General features: G+C 34.7%; 2 protein-coding genes across 3 annotated transcripts; both read right to left on the reverse strand.

Moving 5' to 3' along the window:
* Nucleotides 1-507: 507 nt before the first annotated feature.
* LOC110108947 (ras-related protein Rab7-like) lies at nt 508-1,091 on the reverse strand. Its single transcript, XM_028691813.1, has 3 exons — nt 949-1,091; nt 831-857; nt 508-718 (listed from the first exon to the last, which is right to left on the reverse strand). The coding sequence occupies exons 1-3, from the start codon at nt 999-1,001 to the stop codon at nt 523-525; spliced, it is 276 nt and encodes a 91-aa protein (XP_028547646.1). The 5' UTR covers nt 1,002-1,091; the 3' UTR covers nt 508-522.
* Nucleotides 1,092-2,115: 1,024 nt separating this feature from the next.
* Nucleotides 2,116-17,635, reverse strand: LOC110108963 (proline-rich receptor-like protein kinase PERK1). 2 transcript variants are annotated; one of them, XM_028691795.1, is made up of 8 exons: nt 17,033-17,635; nt 6,613-7,167; nt 4,512-4,598; nt 4,332-4,396; nt 3,556-3,632; nt 3,086-3,233; nt 2,663-2,821; nt 2,116-2,593 (listed from the first exon to the last, which is right to left on the reverse strand). In XM_028691795.1, exons 1-8 carry the CDS (start codon nt 17,511-17,513, stop codon nt 2,294-2,296), a joined length of 1,872 nt encoding a protein of 623 aa, XP_028547628.1. In that variant the 5' UTR covers nt 17,514-17,635; the 3' UTR covers nt 2,116-2,293. The 2 variants fall into 2 exon arrangements, with proteins under 2 accessions (XP_028547628.1, XP_020695492.1); XM_020839833.2 differs by having other exon boundaries at nt 4,326-4,396.
* Nucleotides 17,636-18,519: the final 884 nt, after the last annotated feature.

The raw sequence follows: 18,519 nt of genomic DNA on the forward strand, positions 1-18,519 counted from the left end.
ACATGAATCGTAAGCTGTCAAACTCGATTCCTCTGATGGTAAGTGTGACGAATCTCTGCGGATGTCCTCATCTATTCTATTCTACATTTTGTCCTATTTAGTGTTATATGAAGCATTGCACAATCTTTGTACAATAACATCCACGTTCCTTAATCTGCACTTTCTTCAATTCCTCAACATTAAATTTATCGTATCCATTTTATTGGAACATATCTAATGTTCATAATCATGCTACCAAACTGCAAACAGTTTTTTAACCGCTTCTTAAGCGGTTTTTTAGTACAAAATTTAAATTTTATACTAATAAAGCTGCTTTAAGAAGCTTAGGCTTCGTTTGGGACGACTTTCTTATTGCTGCTTAAAATAGCTTTCTAGTTAAGATTAATTTTTGTACTAAAAGCTTCTTTAAAGCATTAGGCCATCTAAAATGAAGCCTAAAAAGTAGCAAAAAATAAAGAACATCAATTATAATTCACTAGTATAACAGGGGAGCTCAAGGTACCAAGCATATCATAGCAAAACCTACCCTAAACATGAAAAAACAGCCCATGCGGCCAAAGAAAACTGAAACAATATAAGGAAATCAATCAGCCCTGACGGAGAAAAGGAAAAACCCACCTGTAATGTGAAGAGCCTGTCCTCGAATTGAATCTCCTTCGTTAAGAAATCCGCCCCAATCGTTGCTTTATACTGATTACTAAACTTCTTATTGACATATCTGCGCAACTAATCAAGGTCAAACCTTTCCTGCTTGTCGGTTCTTAAAAAACTTAAATTCTTTCAGCAATTAAAAGCCAAACACCACTAAAACCACATAATTTCAAGGATACTGGTTCATCAAAGACGTCTTCCCGACCCTGTCACAAGTCCAAAACGTAAGAATTTCAAAAGGGAAATAACAACAAAATCAAAACTTTAGGGAGATCGCAAAAGGGCCATAGCGCTCACCCGCTGTCCCCGAGGATGATGACCTTCAGAAGCATACGCCTGCGCGACGCCATGGATTTGAGAGCTATCGGTGATTCGGTGGCGACGAATCGGATCTTCTAGGGTTTGATCGCCCTCCTCCTCGAGACGAATTCGGAATTCACACAACCTGGAACACCCAGAGGGACTAAAATCGGATTATTAAATATACGGAATTTTTTGGACCGAATACGCGGATATGTATACCAATTCGATTCGGCCGATCTCCACCAGCTCGAGCTCGAAATCGTATTGAATTTATAGATCAGCATTGAGCATCACGAACTGGTTTGATTTCCGCCAATTTGATTTTTTCAATAATTTACTATACATAATTAGAATATTTATATATAAATACCTGTTTAGACTACTTATAGATGAATAACATAGCCATGAATAATTTTTAAGTACAATAATTTCTTAAAATTAAAATTTTTTGTAATAAAAAGCTGTTTTAGAAAGCAGAAAGAAAATTATCTCAAACAAAATCTAAATTCACTATAAATTTGTAGAAAAAACATTCAAAAATCTTCTTAGGGTTCTCATCGGTGGTGTAAATCAATTGAGTAGATCTCGAGCTCGATCGAAGTTTGTGTATGATTAATTAATTAAATTTCAGCTTAATTTTATGAGCTCAAGCCACTGCATAAACTAACAAATTTAGTATGATAAAGTGAAAATAATTTTAATTTAAATTGCCATTGTAAAAAATTGATAGAATGAGTGAAAAATTAGATAATAAATAATAATAAATCACTTAATATAAGTAAGTGAGATAAAAATTTTAAATGTATTAAATAACATTATATTTAAACTCTTGAATTGTAATTTTTTTAAGTGTACTTTACATTAATATTTTTTAAATGGGCTGACTTATAAGCTAATAAGTTGGCTCAGAGCAATCTCGTCAAGCTTAATTCACGAGTCATTTATATATATATGATTATAAATCACAATATTCTATCATAGAATGTGTCATTTAGGATATTGAATGTAAAAACCCGAACCAAGGTAAACGAAGACGCTTGATGCCGATTCGATTACTTGGAATTAATTAAAATTTAATATACCATCTGACTGTCTGTTCCCGCCTCGTTAATTTGACCCTCTGGACCGGGTCGTGACATTTAAGGAAGCAAATAATGAAAATTATTAATCAGCTATTAATAGCTCTGCAACAACACAATTCATCTAAAAAAAATATTCCAAGAACATTATGGCAATCGTCAAACACATCTTTGAAATCAATATTATGAATGGCTATAAAATCAAAAGAAAAAAATATTCTGTAATTTACAATCGAACATCTGCTGGAAAGAATTATCAGCTACTGATAAGCCGTTGGTTTTCCTTTTTTTCCCACAATCATCTCCGTTTCTTCAGTCTGTTGGCCTTCGCTGCTGCTCGAGGCCGAGCGCAGCTGACCATATTCACTAGTTAGTTCACTATATCCACTGTCTCCATATTCATGGCTTCCCAATGCCATTTTTCTGAATTTCTTCATGTCTTCATTGTACTGCATTGCATCATAATCTGAGCCGCAGTAAGAAGCAAAGGGACCGCTTTTACCTGGTTTAACTCCATTCAGATGTTCAAGAAAAACATCTCCTTCCAATGCTCGAACAATCTGAGAGAAAAGATATTTTGATAAGAGATGAACAACATTCAGATATGTAAACCAGAGTTATAATGGCACCTGACTCATCCGCGGCCTTCGCTTCGCCGAATGGCGCACGGCAAAAGCAGCACAAGCAACCATGCTTCTCATCTCGGTCCGGTTATACTCGCCAAGGCGAGGATCGACAATGATGCTGAAATTCGCATCATCTAGAGCACGAGCGAGCAAAGGCCTTGCCTGCGGCAACAAAAACTTACTGCAATCAACCAAACTAAGTTTGGAACAGACTAAGAGCTCATATTGTATAAGATAGGCGATGACACGCTGGTAGTCAGAAGCAAAGCCGGTAAGCCCGCTCGGGCAAAAAAATCATTTTTTCGAGCTCGACTCCAGATTGATTTCAAGAAGGAATTCCGCCGGCCACAGTTCGACTGAGGTAAGTAGTGGCCAACATCCATGGAAGATTTATGTGGTAACGGCCTTATAGTGTGATATACATACCCAATCGACCAAACTATCATCCATAAAAGATTGACTTGAATCATAGGGCCGCCGACCAGTGATTAACTCGAGAAGCATGACTCCAAAGGAGAAAACATCAGATCTATCTGTAAGCTTTCCTGTAGATGCATACTCTGGGGCTAGATACCTGAAAGCAAATAATGAACAGTAGCAGAAAAGTTTATTGTCACAGATTGATAAAGGCTCATCACGTTTAAGACATAAGGCTGTCAAAAGCTCCTTGTTTCTACTGGGCTCAACAATACATGTATTTTTCATAATTTATATAATTTTTAAGTATACTTTTTATTGATTAAAAATTCGTGTTTAGCTCAATAAGTAAACAAGCCTAACATAAACAGTTTGAGCTTGTTTGCTTAACAAGCATAGCTGAATAACACTTGAGCTTACTCAAAACTCATTCATTTGAAAATGTATCACCAAGTAAGAGCAGCTTGAGATAGTCATACCCAAAAGTTCCAATGACTCTGGTAGAGACATAAGTGTTGACCTCCGAAGCAATTTTCGCAAGCCCAAAATCTGCAACCTGCAAATTACTACCAGTTAGCTAAGAAGCTGAGTGATATACTTACATTTTCATGGCATGTTTGAACTGTAGGAAAAGTGCTTTCTCTGACTATGTTAGGCTTCGTTTGGGCCGGCTTTCTTACTACTTCTTAAAGCGGCTTTCTAAATTTTTGTACTAAAAAGCCGCTAAGAACAGGAAGAAAGCAGTCCCAAACAAAGCCATAGCATAGAGAAGATGGAAATTAACTTTCACTTGCAAAGCAACACAAGTTTGATTTTATTTCGCCTTTTCAATACCAAGGGGATTTTAGTCTACTAGGATTAAGTACATCTGTGTGTGCAATGTTTATAGCTGCTGGTTTTCTTTTCTATAAATTTGAAGAACGCATGGTTTCTTCAAGTCATCAAGGTGCTTGTGAGAGAGAGACCTTGATTTCATCACTCTATTATTCAAAAAAGTTGTTTCATCTTCTCATCCAAAGCCTTTTCAAACAAGAATATCTTTCTTTTCTTAATACCATGTTCTTTATATCTTAGAAGAACCAAGGTATGAATACCAATAAAATTTTTAAAACTCTGAAACGATACTTGGAGGAAAGCAAAGTAAATAAAGAATAAAAAGCATGCACGAGTGTAGTATATATTCATAGATCAATATTCAAAGAAGGTAAAAAGAAACAAGTAAGTGCATGGTAATGATCAAAAATTCTACCTTTGCCTCAAACTTGAAGTCAAGAAGAATGTTGGATGCCTTGATGTCGCGATGAATAATCTTGGGATGGCCTGCAAAGTTAACAATTCTATGAGAGTATAGACTGACTGGTATCTTGGATTGGTATAATCTAGATTAAAAAGATGAGAAAACACATGTAATTGATAGTCAAAACATAGAACTCACAGTCTTCATGTAAATATGCCAGTCCTTTTGCAGAGCCAAGGGCGATTTTCAGTCTGGTAGGCCAATCTAAAGGTGGCCGACCTTTTTCTGCAGAAGAACAATAGAACATTAAATATAAAGACAAGTAAACGTAGTTGATCCACTGCTATTAAACCTAGAGGCAAGAGCAAACCAGCCAGTAAAACAATTCAATCCAGAACAAGAAGCCAAGTTGGCTAATTGAGCTAGGAGTTCCCAGAAAGCAGCCTAAAATAGGTTGAATCTCTAAGCAGAAGCCACCAAATTCTCCCCTTTCTCCATGGGATCTTCCATTTTCCTCGTTAAACTACTCTTCCATTCCTCTGTCAGGAACTCCCTTTCTCATCACACTCTAGGCTGAAACTTCACGGCTCGCTCATACAGTAGTTCTATGCATGCTAAGCTTTCCTCTTCCTCTCTCTTCTTACAACCTCATAGGTAATTTTCTCGCCACCCTACGCCATATCTTTCTATCCATAGCACATGGGCCTCAAATCATCGAGATATCATTTTCTAAGCATTCTATATCTTAATCTACCTTTCCAATATGTTCAAAAAGGCTCATCAACTATAAAAAAAAAATACTAATTATGACACTATTATGGCATCATTTTAAGCCTCCTAACAACACCTTGTTCAACTGGTTGAACTTGACTGCGTGGGTGGAGAGGTTCAATCAAGTCAGATTTTGACAGCATTGTCATGGAGAGATGACACCCTTAACAAAGGAAAGCAAAAACTAACTTGTACTAAGAGAAAAATATAAATGAAATGTCAAACTTAAAGATTACTTCTAGCACAAAGCCAATCAACAAACTGATTTTATGTCCTCATTATTTTGTGTGATTGATATAAGAAAGCCAAATCCTTTATACTTAGGTGCCACCTCATCTTCCAACTAATGGAGATTAATTCACATCTATTGACTCTGCAAAGCATTGACTCAATCTTTATTCTACAAATGCATATCAAATCCATACACGAATGCTTTCTTCATACCTAAACTCTATTTTTATAAACTAATTTTTCTTTTGCATTCTTATGTGTGATATAACCAAGATCTTCAAATTTATTATGCCTAGTTATCACCTCATCCTCCAACTACAAAATATTAGTTTCACATCATATGAATTTGCATAACATTTATTCAATCATTGTTCTAATAATCTTAAAATCCATATCTTTCAAATATTTCCTCCATTCTTGTAATCCCTCACTTGTTCTAAAAAAAATCTCACCTATTAAGATGTTAGACCGGTCCAGCCGGTCCACACAGGACCGAAACTTGTGGAACAGAGGCAGAACCACTCCGCCTCCTGTACGAGCTGCACAAGCCGCCCTTTCCAAAAGAGGATATTAGAAAAGTTTTAGGAGAAGTTTAGGAGGGAAATTTGAATGTAGTGACTGTTTAGAGATTTCCTTTTGGATTGTATGCATTGAATAGTTTGTTTTCCTGGGTTAGGGCATCTTGAATTTGGCTGAAATTTGATCTCTTAGGATTTTGGGCTCTAGCGGTGTCTAGAGATTTGGGAGAGATAGATCCTCCTCTCGAATAGAGGATCAATAAAAACTAGTTTTTATGATTTTTTCTTTGGATTGGTTGATCGTTCTCGATGTTTTTGTCAAGATCGTTAGGGTTTACTTGTGAATTTCAAGTATTTCCTAACATAAGACTATGTCATTTGCAAACCAATCCTCAGTGCATATCAAGGTATTTCTATAGTATGTCTGAAATTAAGCACCTCCATGACCAATAGAAAAACAATAAAAATTAATGTCGAGCTTTGAAATAAATGATGAAAATATTCTAAATCTTAAAACCAGTTTGATAAACAAAACAAATACAACTCCATCACCTACAACCTTACTGAAACTATATGGGACCACTTTTATCGATTCTTCACTCTGAATCTGTATCTCTTCGATTCCTGTAAAATAAGGCAGCTTAAACCTTCCCTAATATAATTACAAAGACAAGACCCATACAATCTATCTCCAAACTAACAGCCACAAAAACTACCACAATTTTAAGTACATTAAATTGCAAAGAATAAAACAACAAATTTAGAGACCAAATTCTTACCGTGAAGATGGAACTCCAATGTATTATTAGGTATGAACTCATAAACTAGTAATCTCTTGCCATCAGCAATGCAGTATCCAACTAATGAGACCAAATGCTTGTGATGCACACGGCTGATGATTTCAACCTCAGTCTGGAACTCACGCTCACCTTGCCCGCTACCAGACTTCAACTGCTTAACAGCAACTTCTGTACCATTTGGCAGCATTCCTCTATGAACATATCCGAACCCACCTTGCCCAAGAAGATTAGCATCAGAGAACCCATCTGTCGCCATTGCCAACTCTTCATATGTAAATGCGCTCCTCGAGAAACTAAGTGCAAAGCTGGGTAACAGTGGAGGTGGTGGATTGTCAGATCCAGAATAACTTGATCCAGAACCTTCACTATTGCTGGGAACGAGTGGCAGAGGAGGAGGTGGATGGAAATGGACAGGATGATGGGGAAGGCTTGGAGCAAAGGGTGGTAAAGGTGGATTTGGGGCTATTTTGACAACTTGATCTACCGGCGGTGGAGGAGCATTGTGCCAAATTTGGTGTTGTTCATATAAATGATCTGATAATAAACAGAGAAGAGAAATTCTGATTCAATCAAAAGCTAACGACAATGTTAACATAGAAAGTCACGCCACCATAAGATAACCAGTACTAGATCACACCATAATGTTGAATTCTGTTAAACAATTGCAAGCATAAACACAACAAATGTACAGATTAATAAACATATCAGAGGAAGAACAGAACATACAAGTTTCAAAAAGTTATTAGCGGACTGAAACATAGTCCTCATGCTTGGCTCTACAATTTAAAGCTTTGGCTGATATTGAACTATAAAGTAGTGTTGTTGATCAGTTACTAACGCTTATATTCAAATCATTAAAGATAAATATGCAAGAGCTATTACTTGTGTTCAAATACAATGTGATTTGACCTAGTATTTTCCTATTTCGGTTGGATTACATCAAGGATCAGCCTTAAGCCCATATCTTTTTGCTTTAGTCATGGATGTTAGACATTTGCAAGAGGATGTACCTTGGTGTATGCTTTTTGCTGATGATATTCTTCTTGTTGATAAGACTAGAGAGGGAGTTGAAGGTAAACTTCAATTATGGAGGTCAACCTTAGAGTCTAAAGGTTTTCGCTTGAGTGGATCTAAAACTGAATATATGGAGTGCAATTTTAGTATTAATAGACCTAGTGAGGCGATTGTGACTTGATCAATTGATTAATAAGAGTACACGTTTTAGATATCTTGGATCTATTATTCAGAGTGATGGTGAAATAGATGGGGATATTATCAGCAAAATTCAAGTTGGATGGTTGAAGTAGAGGAATGCATCGGGCTTGTTGTGTGATAGAAAAGTCCCCCCTCAAATTTAAGGGAAAATTCTATAAGATGGTGGTGAGACCTGTAATGCTTTATGGTGCAGAATGTTGTCCATTAAAAGAAAAGCATAATACTAAGTTAAGCGTTGCAGAGATGAGGATGCTCAGGTGGATGAGTGGCTTTACCCTTAGAGATAGGATACGAAATGAGCATATTCATGAAAAGGTTGGAGTAGCTCTAGTAGAAGATAATATTAGAGAGAGTCGCCTTAGATGGTTTAGTCACATAAAATGACGGCCTTCCGATGACTTGATTAGGAAAGTAGAGGTATTAGATTTGACTTATGTTAAGAAAGGTAGAGGTAGACCTAAAAAGACTTGGTTAGAAAATATTAGAATTGATATTTTTTTATTATATTTAAACGAGAATTTGACTTTTAGCAGGACACAATGGAGAAAAAAGAATTCATGTAATTGACTCCACACAGTGGGACAAAGGCTTGATGTTATTGTTGTTGTTGTTGTTGATGCTCTTCCTTCGACACAATGATTCTTGCTATGTATGTTGATGGCATTGTACCCATTGGGAGTGCTGCTTCAGGCATTAATGACATAAAATAATATCCTCAAAAGATATTTGAAATCAAACATCCAAGGATCCCAAAATACTTTTGTGACCATGACTTTATATATAATAATGATAATGTTCTGTCTAAAGGAAAATATGCCACATTTATGATGAAACCAGCTTCTTCGATGCAAGCTTCTTGACTCTCCCATAGATACTTTTCAATCATCCAATATTGATGTTTCTCCCTATCATCATCTGGTATGCAAGTTAATCCATCTGACTATCTTGACCTAATATATCTCTTCTTGTTGGTGTAGTTAGTTAATATATGCAAAAACACAAAAATGAAATATCAAGATGTTATACTAAGAATTTTAAGATAAGAAATGTGTAAGAAAAAGGTTTAGTCTATTAGAAATATATCATTTAAGAATTGAATCTTATTCCAATGTTAATTATGTTTGATATTCAGTTCAAATGTCTACTTAAGGATAGTCTCTTTAGGGTTGACAATCTAATCTATTGGAAAAGAAGCATATTGTTGTCGCATATATCGTCGTAACTGAGCTGAGCCGAGTACATCAAGGGTTGGTCATGATTTGATCATACTTCAAGTATTTCATGTTCGAATTGAGCTCGAGCAACACTTTCACACACACACATATATATATATATATATACTTGCCTTGTTTAAAATCTATTATAATCATATCTGGCTTGTCTAAATTAATTGATCTAAGTCTTAAACGAGCTAACAAACAAGCTAAAATTTTGAACGAATACTTAACTTCTCATATTACCAGATAATTTTTCAAATCTAAATAAAAAGTAATTTAATACATCTAAAATTAGTCTCTAATCACTTAATATTAATTAAATAAGATAACAAATAAGTCATGAGCAAACTTTTTAGTAATCATATAACATATATAAATATCATCAAACTTATTTATTGAAATAGATAAATTAGAAAAAATGCATTAAATCAACATGTAGAGTCACTCATAATGGATTAATTAATTTGAAGAAAAATAGAGAGCTCAAAATTAAATATAAATACTTACTTGGATAAGAAGCAATACACAGATTCACTAATAACAATTAATAATAATGGTTTACATCAAATTTAATTGATTAAAAAGATTATAAAATATTATTAATGTCTAGAAATTACATCTTATTGTTATCAAATTTTACTTTAACTTTAAAAAAACATTAAGAAATAAAAAATGAAAATATATATTTGAATAAATTAACATAATTATGATATTTATACAATTAAGATAAGTTAAATAAACAGATATCAGTAAAAAATATGTGATTAACAATCAATCCAGTGACATTAATAATATTAAATTATAGCAAACTATTATTAAATAAGTACTTAAATAAATTATATTTAGCTAAAATTTAATTAAATAATGTATTCTTCCATTCCTCTGTCAGGATCTCCCTTTCTCATCACACTCTAGGCTGAAACTTTGCGGCCCACTCATACAGTAGTTCTATGGTGTCCTTTTGAAATTAAATAGTATTTTAATTGGATACGACAAAGCCGTATTTGACACGTATCGGTGCCGTATCGGTGTATCGGATACAATATGCCTTCATAAATGGATGTATAGGTGCAACATAGCTCACCACCCTATGTCATATCTTCTATCCATAGCACCTGGACCTCAAATCATTGAGATATCATTTTCTAAGTGCTCTATATCTTAATCTACCTTTCCAATATGTTCAAAAATGGCTCATCAACTATAAACAAAAATTATTAATTATGACACTATTATGGCATCATTTGAAACCTCCTAACACCACCTAGTTCATCTGGTTGAACCTGACTGCGTGGGTGGAGAGGTTCAATCAAGTCAGATTTTGACAGCATTGTCATGGAGAGATGACACCCATAACAAAGGAAAGCAAAAACTAACTTGTACTAAGAGAAAATTAGAAATGAAATGTCAAACTTAAAGATTACTTCTAGCACAAAGCCAATCAACAAACTGATTTTATGTCCTCATTCTTTTGTGTGATTGATATAAGAAAGCCAAATCCCTTATACTTAGGTGCCACATCATCTTCCAACTAATGGAGATTAATTCACATCTATTGGCTCTGCAAAGCATTGACTCAATCTTTATTCTACAAATGCATATCAAATCCATACACAAATCCTTTCTTCATACCTAAACTCTATTTTTATAAACTAATTTTTCCTTTGCATTCTTATGTGTGATAGAACCAAGATCTTCAAATTTATTATGCCTAGTTGTCACCTCATCCTCCAACTACAAAATATTAGTTTCACATCATATGAATTTGCATAACATTTATTGAATCATTGTTCTAATAATCTTAAACTCCATATCTTTCAAATATTTCCTCCATTCTTCTAATCCCTCACTTGTTCTAAAAATAATCTCACCTATTAAGATGTTAGACTGGTCCAGCCAGTCCACACAAGACCGACACTTGCGGAACAGAGACAGAACCACTCCGCCTTCTGTACGAGCCGCACAAGCCGCCCTTTCCAAAAGAGCATATTAGAAAAGTTTTAGGAGAAGTTTAGGACGAAAGTTTGAATTTAGGGACTGTTTAGAGATTTCCTTTTGGATTGTATGCATTAAATAATTTGTTTTCCTAGGGTTAGGACATATTGAATTTGGCTGAAATTTGAGATCTCTTAGGGTTTTGGGCTCTAGCGGCGTTTAGAGATTTGGGAGAGATAGATCCTCCTCTAGAATAGAGGATCAATTGTATCTTGTTATTTTCCTTCCGTTAGTTTGATTATTCCAATAAAAAACTAATGTTTTCCCGGTTTTTCCTTTGGATTGGTTGATCGTTCTCGATGTTTTCGTCAACATCGTTAGGGTTTACTTGTGAATTTTATGTATTTCCTAACATAAGACTATGTCATTTGCAAACCAATCCTCAGTGCATATCAAGGTATTTCTATAGTATGTCTGAAATTAAGCACCTCCATGACCAATAGAAAAACAAAAAAAATCAATGTCGAGCTTTGAAAAAAATGATGAAAATATTCTAAATCTTAAAACCAGTTTGATAAACAAAACAAATACAACTCCATCACCTACAACCTTATTGAACTATATGGGACCACTTTTATTGATTCTTCACTCTGAATCAATATTTCTTCGATTCATGTAAAATCCCCTTGTAAAACTGTAAAATAAGACAGCCTAAACCTTCCCTAATCTAATTACGAAGACAATACTCATACAATCTATCTCCAAACTAACAGCCACAAACACTACCACAATTTTAAGTAAATATCACAGCACAAACACTACCACAATTTTAAGTAAATATCACATTAAATTGCAAAGAATAAAACAACAAATTTAGAGACCAAATTCTTACCGTGAAGATGGAACTCCAATGTATTATTAGGTATGAACTCATAAACTAGTAATCTCTTTCCATCAGCAATGCAGTATCCAACTAATGAGACCAAATGCTTGTGATGCACACGGCTGATGATTTCAACCTCAGTCTGGAACTCACGCTCACCTTGCCCGCTACCAGACTTCAACTGCTTAACAGCAACTTCAGTACCATTTGGCAGCATTCCTCTATGAACATATCCAAACCCACCTTGCCCAAGAAGATTAGCATCAGAGAACCCATCTGTCGCCATTGCCAACTCTTCATATGTAAATGTGCTCCTCGAGAAGCTAAGTGCAAAGCCGGGTAACAGTGGAGGTGGTGGATTGTCAGATCCAGAATAACTTGATCCAGAACCTTCACTATTGCTGGGAACTAGTGGCGGAGGAGGAGGTGGATGAAAATGGACAGGATGATGGGGAAGGCTTGGAGCAAAGGGTGGTAAAGGTGGATTTGGGGCTATTTTGACAACTTGATCTACCTGTGGAGGAGCATTGTGCCAAATTTGGTGTTGTTCATATGAATGATCTGATAATAAACAGAGAAGAGAAATTCTGATTCAATCAAAAGCTAACGAAAATGTTAACATAGAAAGTCACGCCACCATAAGATAACCAGTACTAGATCTCACCATAATGCTGAATTCTGTTAAACAATTGCAAGCATAAACACAACAAAAGTACAGATTAATAAACATATCAGACGAAGAACAGAACATACAAGTTTCAAAAAGTTATTAGCGGTCTAAAACATAGTCCTCATGCTTGGCTCTACAAGTTAAAGCTTTGGCTGATATTGAACTATATAGTAGTGTTGTTGATCAGTTACTAACGCTTATATTCAAATCATTAAAGATATATATGCAAGAGCTATTACTTGTGTTCAAACACAATGTGGTTTGACCTAGTATTTTCCTATTTCGGTTGGATTACATCAAGGATCAGCCTTAAGCCCATGTCTTTTTGGGTTTAGTCATGGATGTTAGACATTTGCAAGAGGATGTACCTTGGTGTATGTTTTTTGCTGATGATATTCTTCTTGTTGATAAGACTAGAGAGGGAGTTGAAGGTAAAATTCAATTATGGAGGTCGACCTTAGAGTCTAAAGATTTTCGCTTGAGTGGATCTAAAACTGAATATATGGAGTGCAATTTTAGTATTAATAGACCTAGTGAGGGGATTGTGACTTGATCAAGTGATTAATAAGAGTACACGATTTAGATATCTTTGATCTATTATTCAGAGTGATGGTGAAATAGATGGGGATATTATCAGCAGAATTCAAGTTGGATGGTTGGTGTAGAGGAATGCATCGGGCTTGTTGTGTGATAGAAAAGTCCCCCCTCAAATTTAAGGGAAAATTCTATAAGATGGTGGTGAGACATGTAATGCTTTATGGTGCAGAATATTGACCATTAAAAGAGAAGCATAATACTAAGCTAAGCGTTGCAGAGATGAGGATGCTCAGGTGGATGAGTGGCTTTACCCTTAGAGATAGGAAACAAAATGAGCATATCCGTGAAAAGGTTGGAGTAGCTCTAGTAGAAGATAATATTAAGGAGAGTCGCCTTAGATGGTTTGGCCACATAAAATGGCGGCCTTCCGAGGACTCTGTTAGGAAATTAGAGGTATTAGATTTGACTTATGTTAAGAAAGTTACAGGTTTACCTAAAAAGACTTGGTTATAAAATATTAGAATTGATATTTTTTTATTATATTTAAACGAGAATTTGACTTTTAACAGGACACAATGGAGAAAAAAGGATTCATGTAACTGACCCCACATAGTGGGACAAAGGCTTGATGTTATTGTTGTTGTTGTTGTAGATGATCTTCCTTCGACACAATGATTCTTGTTATGTATGTTGATGGCATTGTACCCATTGGGAGTGCTGCTTCAGGCATTAATGACATAAAATAATATCCTCAAAAGATATTTGAAATCAAACATCTAAGGCTCCCAAAATACTTTTGTGGCCATGACTTTATATATAATAAGGATAATGTTCTGTCTAAAGGAAAATATGCCACATTTATGATGAAACCAGCTTCTTCGATGCAAGCTTATTGACTCTCCCATAGATACTTTTCAATCATCCAATATTGATGTTTCTCCCTATTATCATCTGGTATGCAAGTTAATCCATCTGACTATCTTGATCTAATATATCTCTTCTTGTTGGTGTAGTTAGTTAATATATGAAAAAACACAAAAATAAAATATTAGGATGTTATCCTAAGAATTTTAAGATAAGAAATGTTTAAGAAAAAGGTTTAGTCTATTAGAAATATATAATTTAAGAATTGAATCTTATTCCAATGTAAATTATGTTTGATATTGAGTTCAAACGTCTACTTAAGGATAGCCTCTTTATGGGTGACAATCTAATCTATTGGAAAAGAAGCATATTGTTGTAGCATATATGGCCGTGGCTGAGCTGAGCTGCGTACATCATGGATTGGACATGACTTGATCATACTTCAAGTTTTTCATGTTCGAATTGAGCTCGAGCAACACTTTCACACACACACATATATATATATATATATACTTGCCTTGTTTAAAATCTATTATAGTCATACCTGGCTTATCTAAATTAATTGAACTACTTCTTAAACGAGCTGACAAACAAGCTAAAATTTTGAACGAATACTTAACTTCTCATATTACCAGATAATTTTTCAAATCTAAATAAAAAGTAATTTAATACATCTAAAATTAGTCTCTAATCACTTAATATTAATTAAATAAGATAACAAATAAGTCATGAGCAAACTTTTTAGTAATCATATAACATATATAAATATCATCAAACTTATTTATTGAAATAGATAAATTAGAAAAAATGCATTAAATCAACATGTAGAGTCACTCATAATGGATTAATTAATTTGAAGAAAAATAGAGAGCTCAAAATTAAATATAAATACTTACTTTATAGAGAAAAAAAAATGCTTACTTGGATAAGAAGCAATACACAGATTCACTAATAACAATTAATAATAATGGTTTACATCAAATTTAATTGATTAAAAATACCATAATTTATTATTAATGTCTAGAAATTAAATCTTATTGATATCAAATTTTACTTTAACTTTAAAAAAACATTAAGAAATAAAAAATGAAAATATATATTTGAATAAATTAACATAATTATGATATTTATACAATTAAGATAAGTTAAATAAACAGATATCAGTAAAAATATGTGATTAATAATCAATCCTGCGACATTAATAATATTAAATTATAACAAACAATTATTAAATAAGTACTTAAATAAATTTTATTTAACTAAAATTTAATTAAATAATGTACCAGACAACATCGGCCTTTAATATGCTACTTTTTCAACAACAAACAAGCTAGTTTATGAATATAAATAAGCGAGTTAGACAAAGTTCAAGCTTAGTTCAATTAGCATTTGACTTCAAATTTTTAAAAAGCATTTAAATTTATTTAATAATTAACTTGAACGCATGTTAATCGAGCCAAGTTAGAGTTATTCATCGAGTGCATTGGTTTACTCAAATCCCTAAGCAAATCTAGTGCTAAAGTTGAATAAAAATTCACATATCACTTTGCTTAGGAAATGATGTGGATTAATACTCTAGTAGAAGAATTTGGCTTGCCCACACAAAATTTAGGATCCTTAACTATAATAATCAGATAGCTATCTACATTGCAAGTAATCCTAACTTCTATGAAAGAACTAAATATATTAAAATCAATTGTCAATTCATCTAAGATATATTCATGTTGGAAAAGATCAACACTTCACATTCTCCAGCGGAAAATAATTACCTACATCTTTACCAAGGCTTTAGGGCATTGTTGAATGCTAGAAAATTTATGGCACTATAGCGGGAATTCTTTATCTTAGCATTGCACAAAGTTTTGCACACATGCAAAGAAAAGAAGCACATGAGATGCAGACGATCATACGCGGAAATTATAAAAGTGAGAAATCACAAGACCTAATCCAATTGAAATAACCGACTATAAACGGTGAAGATTACAAAACTGCCTTTCCCGTTACTGGAGAATGCAATATTATGATGTTTGAATTGTTGTCTCTGTCTTTTGTCAGAGTAGTGAAAAATATTAGACAAACAATGAGGAGTGATGAATGCCAATCATGGCCAATTATCAGTGAATGAGGTCGAGCAAGGACAGTTGTCATAATCAATTGATGGTGGATGATGATGGTTGAGCGCTTACAAACATTGACATTGATTGTCATAAGGAAAAAACGGTCATTGACAATCATCATTATTGTTTAGTGTCGAGCAACTGTTAGCAATTGTTTGTGGTAACCATTGGTGTTAGCTAGTAGATAGAGAGATAGACACACACACATATATTGTTTTATGTCGAGCGAGTGTTAGCATTCTTTGCGGTAACCATAGGTGTTAGCTAGTGGGGACACACACATATAAATATATAAACTCCTGTATTCAATTAACCAAAACCAAATACAACCACCTCTCCAACAATTGCTAACAATAGAAAATCCAAAAATACCAGCCTTTCTAAATTGGAGGTGGACAGGAAAAAAGGGAATTATCGATGATACAAATTCCGGCAGCTGTTTTCTTCAATTGATTAACGTTAATAAAAAATAAAAAACAAGAAGATCACAGTTCACAGGACAGCAAAATGATATATAGAATACCAGATAAACCTTAAATCCCTTGGATCTTCTCAGCCACTTTGACAAAAAATAAAATAAAAAAGATCACCTGAAACAACAATAAATAGCACGCAAGATCTAATCTTGGCAACTAGGCTTAAACGGCTAAATGATAAAAACAAACCAAAATACATGAAAATCAAAATCAAATCAACTTGCTTGACAAGAAAATGACAAAAAAATAATAATTAAAATATAAAACAGGAAAGTTCAATCGAGCAAGCTGACAGTTTAGCACCCAGGAATAGGTAATCAGAAAAAAATAATAATAATAGAACTCTCTGCTCCATGACTCATGCCCTAACGTACCAACTACATCAGACAAATCTACAATTGATCAAATACATGCAGCACCAATTAGCAAGAGAAGACAATAATTAAAAAAAAAAAAAGTAGTAGAAGTAGGGAAAAAAACGGTACCTTTCACTGGGAGAGGCGGCGACGGAGCATCATTAAAGTAATACGGAAGTGGCGACGGCGACGGCGGAGGCCGCGGTCGCTGTGGCTTCTTACTAAAGCAGCAAAAGCAAGCAATACTTAATAGTAACAATATCACCACTCCGCCTGCGGCCAAACCTACCACAAGCGCCTGCGATAAATTATTTGACGACGACGGCGGCGACGGGGGCAACGGGGGAGAACGGGGCGAACGGGGCGAAGCATGTAAAGGCAGCCTTTCTCCCCTAGAACCCGATGATCCAGTCGTTGGAACCCGGCTCGACGGTGATGCTTTCCCCGCCAGCGCGGGAGACGGCACTGTAGCTGGCGGAGGATGCGGAGATGGGGAGCTTGGTTGAGTTTCCCTGGCCGGAGCAGGATGAGGAGGAGAGGTGGGAGAGGCAGTGACAGGCACCGTAGGGGAGGTTGACGGCGCCGGAAAAGGAGATAAGGGAGAAGACATCGTCGCTGCCGAAAAAGCAGCTCCTTTTGTCCGACGTAGTAAAAAAGCAACCAACGGCGAAATATTCTCCTCTCCCTCCCTCTTGCCAATACTGGAATGAACGAAGAGGGAGTGAACAGGGACTGAGACTGAACCGGCATTTTATTTATTTTATTTATTTTCACAAAAGCACTAAAAATAACCACGTTTATATATTTATTTAATTTTCGAAATTTATTATTTATATAGCATAACTCTATTTTTCTATTATCAAACTTGATAAAATTCGAGATGACGAAGAAAAAGTCATTGCACATCTTGTTGGAAAGGGAAGATTATTAAGTGTGGTGTTTGGATCGAAGTTGTGTCTGGTTTTTGTGAGTGTGCGCGTTAAAAATGTAGTGGTGTGGTGAACAGTAATTGTGTTTTTACCGCGCACACTCACAAAAATCGGACGATTTTTCTACCCAGACTCTGCACGTAATAATCTCTCGTAGGAAAAGTTTCCAACAGTTGAGCTTCCAAGCCAGGAATTCATGATAGGATCATATTGGGAAGAGTTACAAGAAGACATACGATGGAGCTCATTGATGGGATGAGGGCTTAGGGTATCTCCGAAAAATTAAAAAAAAAAAAACTCATTTTTCACACCAAAATACAATAACACTTCAAAATACAGTAATTCATCTCTAACTGAACTCAATTTCATAACATTATATTCTTTCTCCAACAAAAAAAATTGTGTTTGTAAATAGTGCGACGTCAATATTGACTTTATACTGTTCACCTCACCAAAATGCCGCTGAATCTTACTTTCGATTGAAGCTTGTGGCTGACAGCAAATGCTCGTTTAGTGTTCAGTTAGAAATGACCTTAATATAAAGAAGCATAGTTAATGAAAAAATTAATTTGTATCCCTATTTAAAAAAATTCTAACTTCGCCACTATCTATGATGTGTAATCAGTTGATTATATTATGACATAAAACACATCAAAAAAATTCAAATAAATATTTTTAAGGTATTAT

The sequence above is a fragment of the Dendrobium catenatum genome, unplaced genomic scaffold (genome assembly GCF_001605985.2).
Source record: "Dendrobium catenatum unplaced genomic scaffold, ASM160598v2 original_scaffold_71536, whole genome shotgun sequence".
NCBI lineage: Eukaryota > Viridiplantae > Streptophyta > Magnoliopsida > Asparagales > Orchidaceae > Dendrobium > Dendrobium catenatum.

Excerpts from the sequence above, each read along its gene's own strand:
- LOC110108947 (XM_028691813.1), bottom strand. The coding sequence starts at position 1,001 with ATGGCGTCGCGCAGGCGTATGCTTCTGAAGGTCATCATCCTCGGGGAC. Across the intron at positions 858-948 it reads ATCATCCTCGGGGACAGCGG|GGTCGGGAAGACGTCTTTGA; the intron begins GTGAGCGCTATG and ends GACTTGTGACAG. Across the intron at positions 719-830 it reads AAGACGTCTTTGATGAACCA|ATATGTCAATAAGAAGTTTA; the intron begins GTATCCTTGAAA and ends TTAGTTGCGCAG.
- LOC110108963 (XM_020839833.2), bottom strand. The coding sequence starts at position 17,513 with ATGTCTTCTCCCTTATCTCCTTTTCCGGCGCCGTCAACCTCCCCTACG. Across the intron at positions 7,168-17,032 it reads GCCGCCTCTCCCAGTGAAAG|ATCATTTATATGAACAACAC; the intron begins GTACCGTTTTTT and ends GTTTATTATCAG. Across the intron at positions 4,397-4,511 it reads GGCATATTTACATGAAGACT|GCCATCCCAAGATTATTCAT; the intron begins GTGAGTTCTATG and ends TTAACTTTGCAG.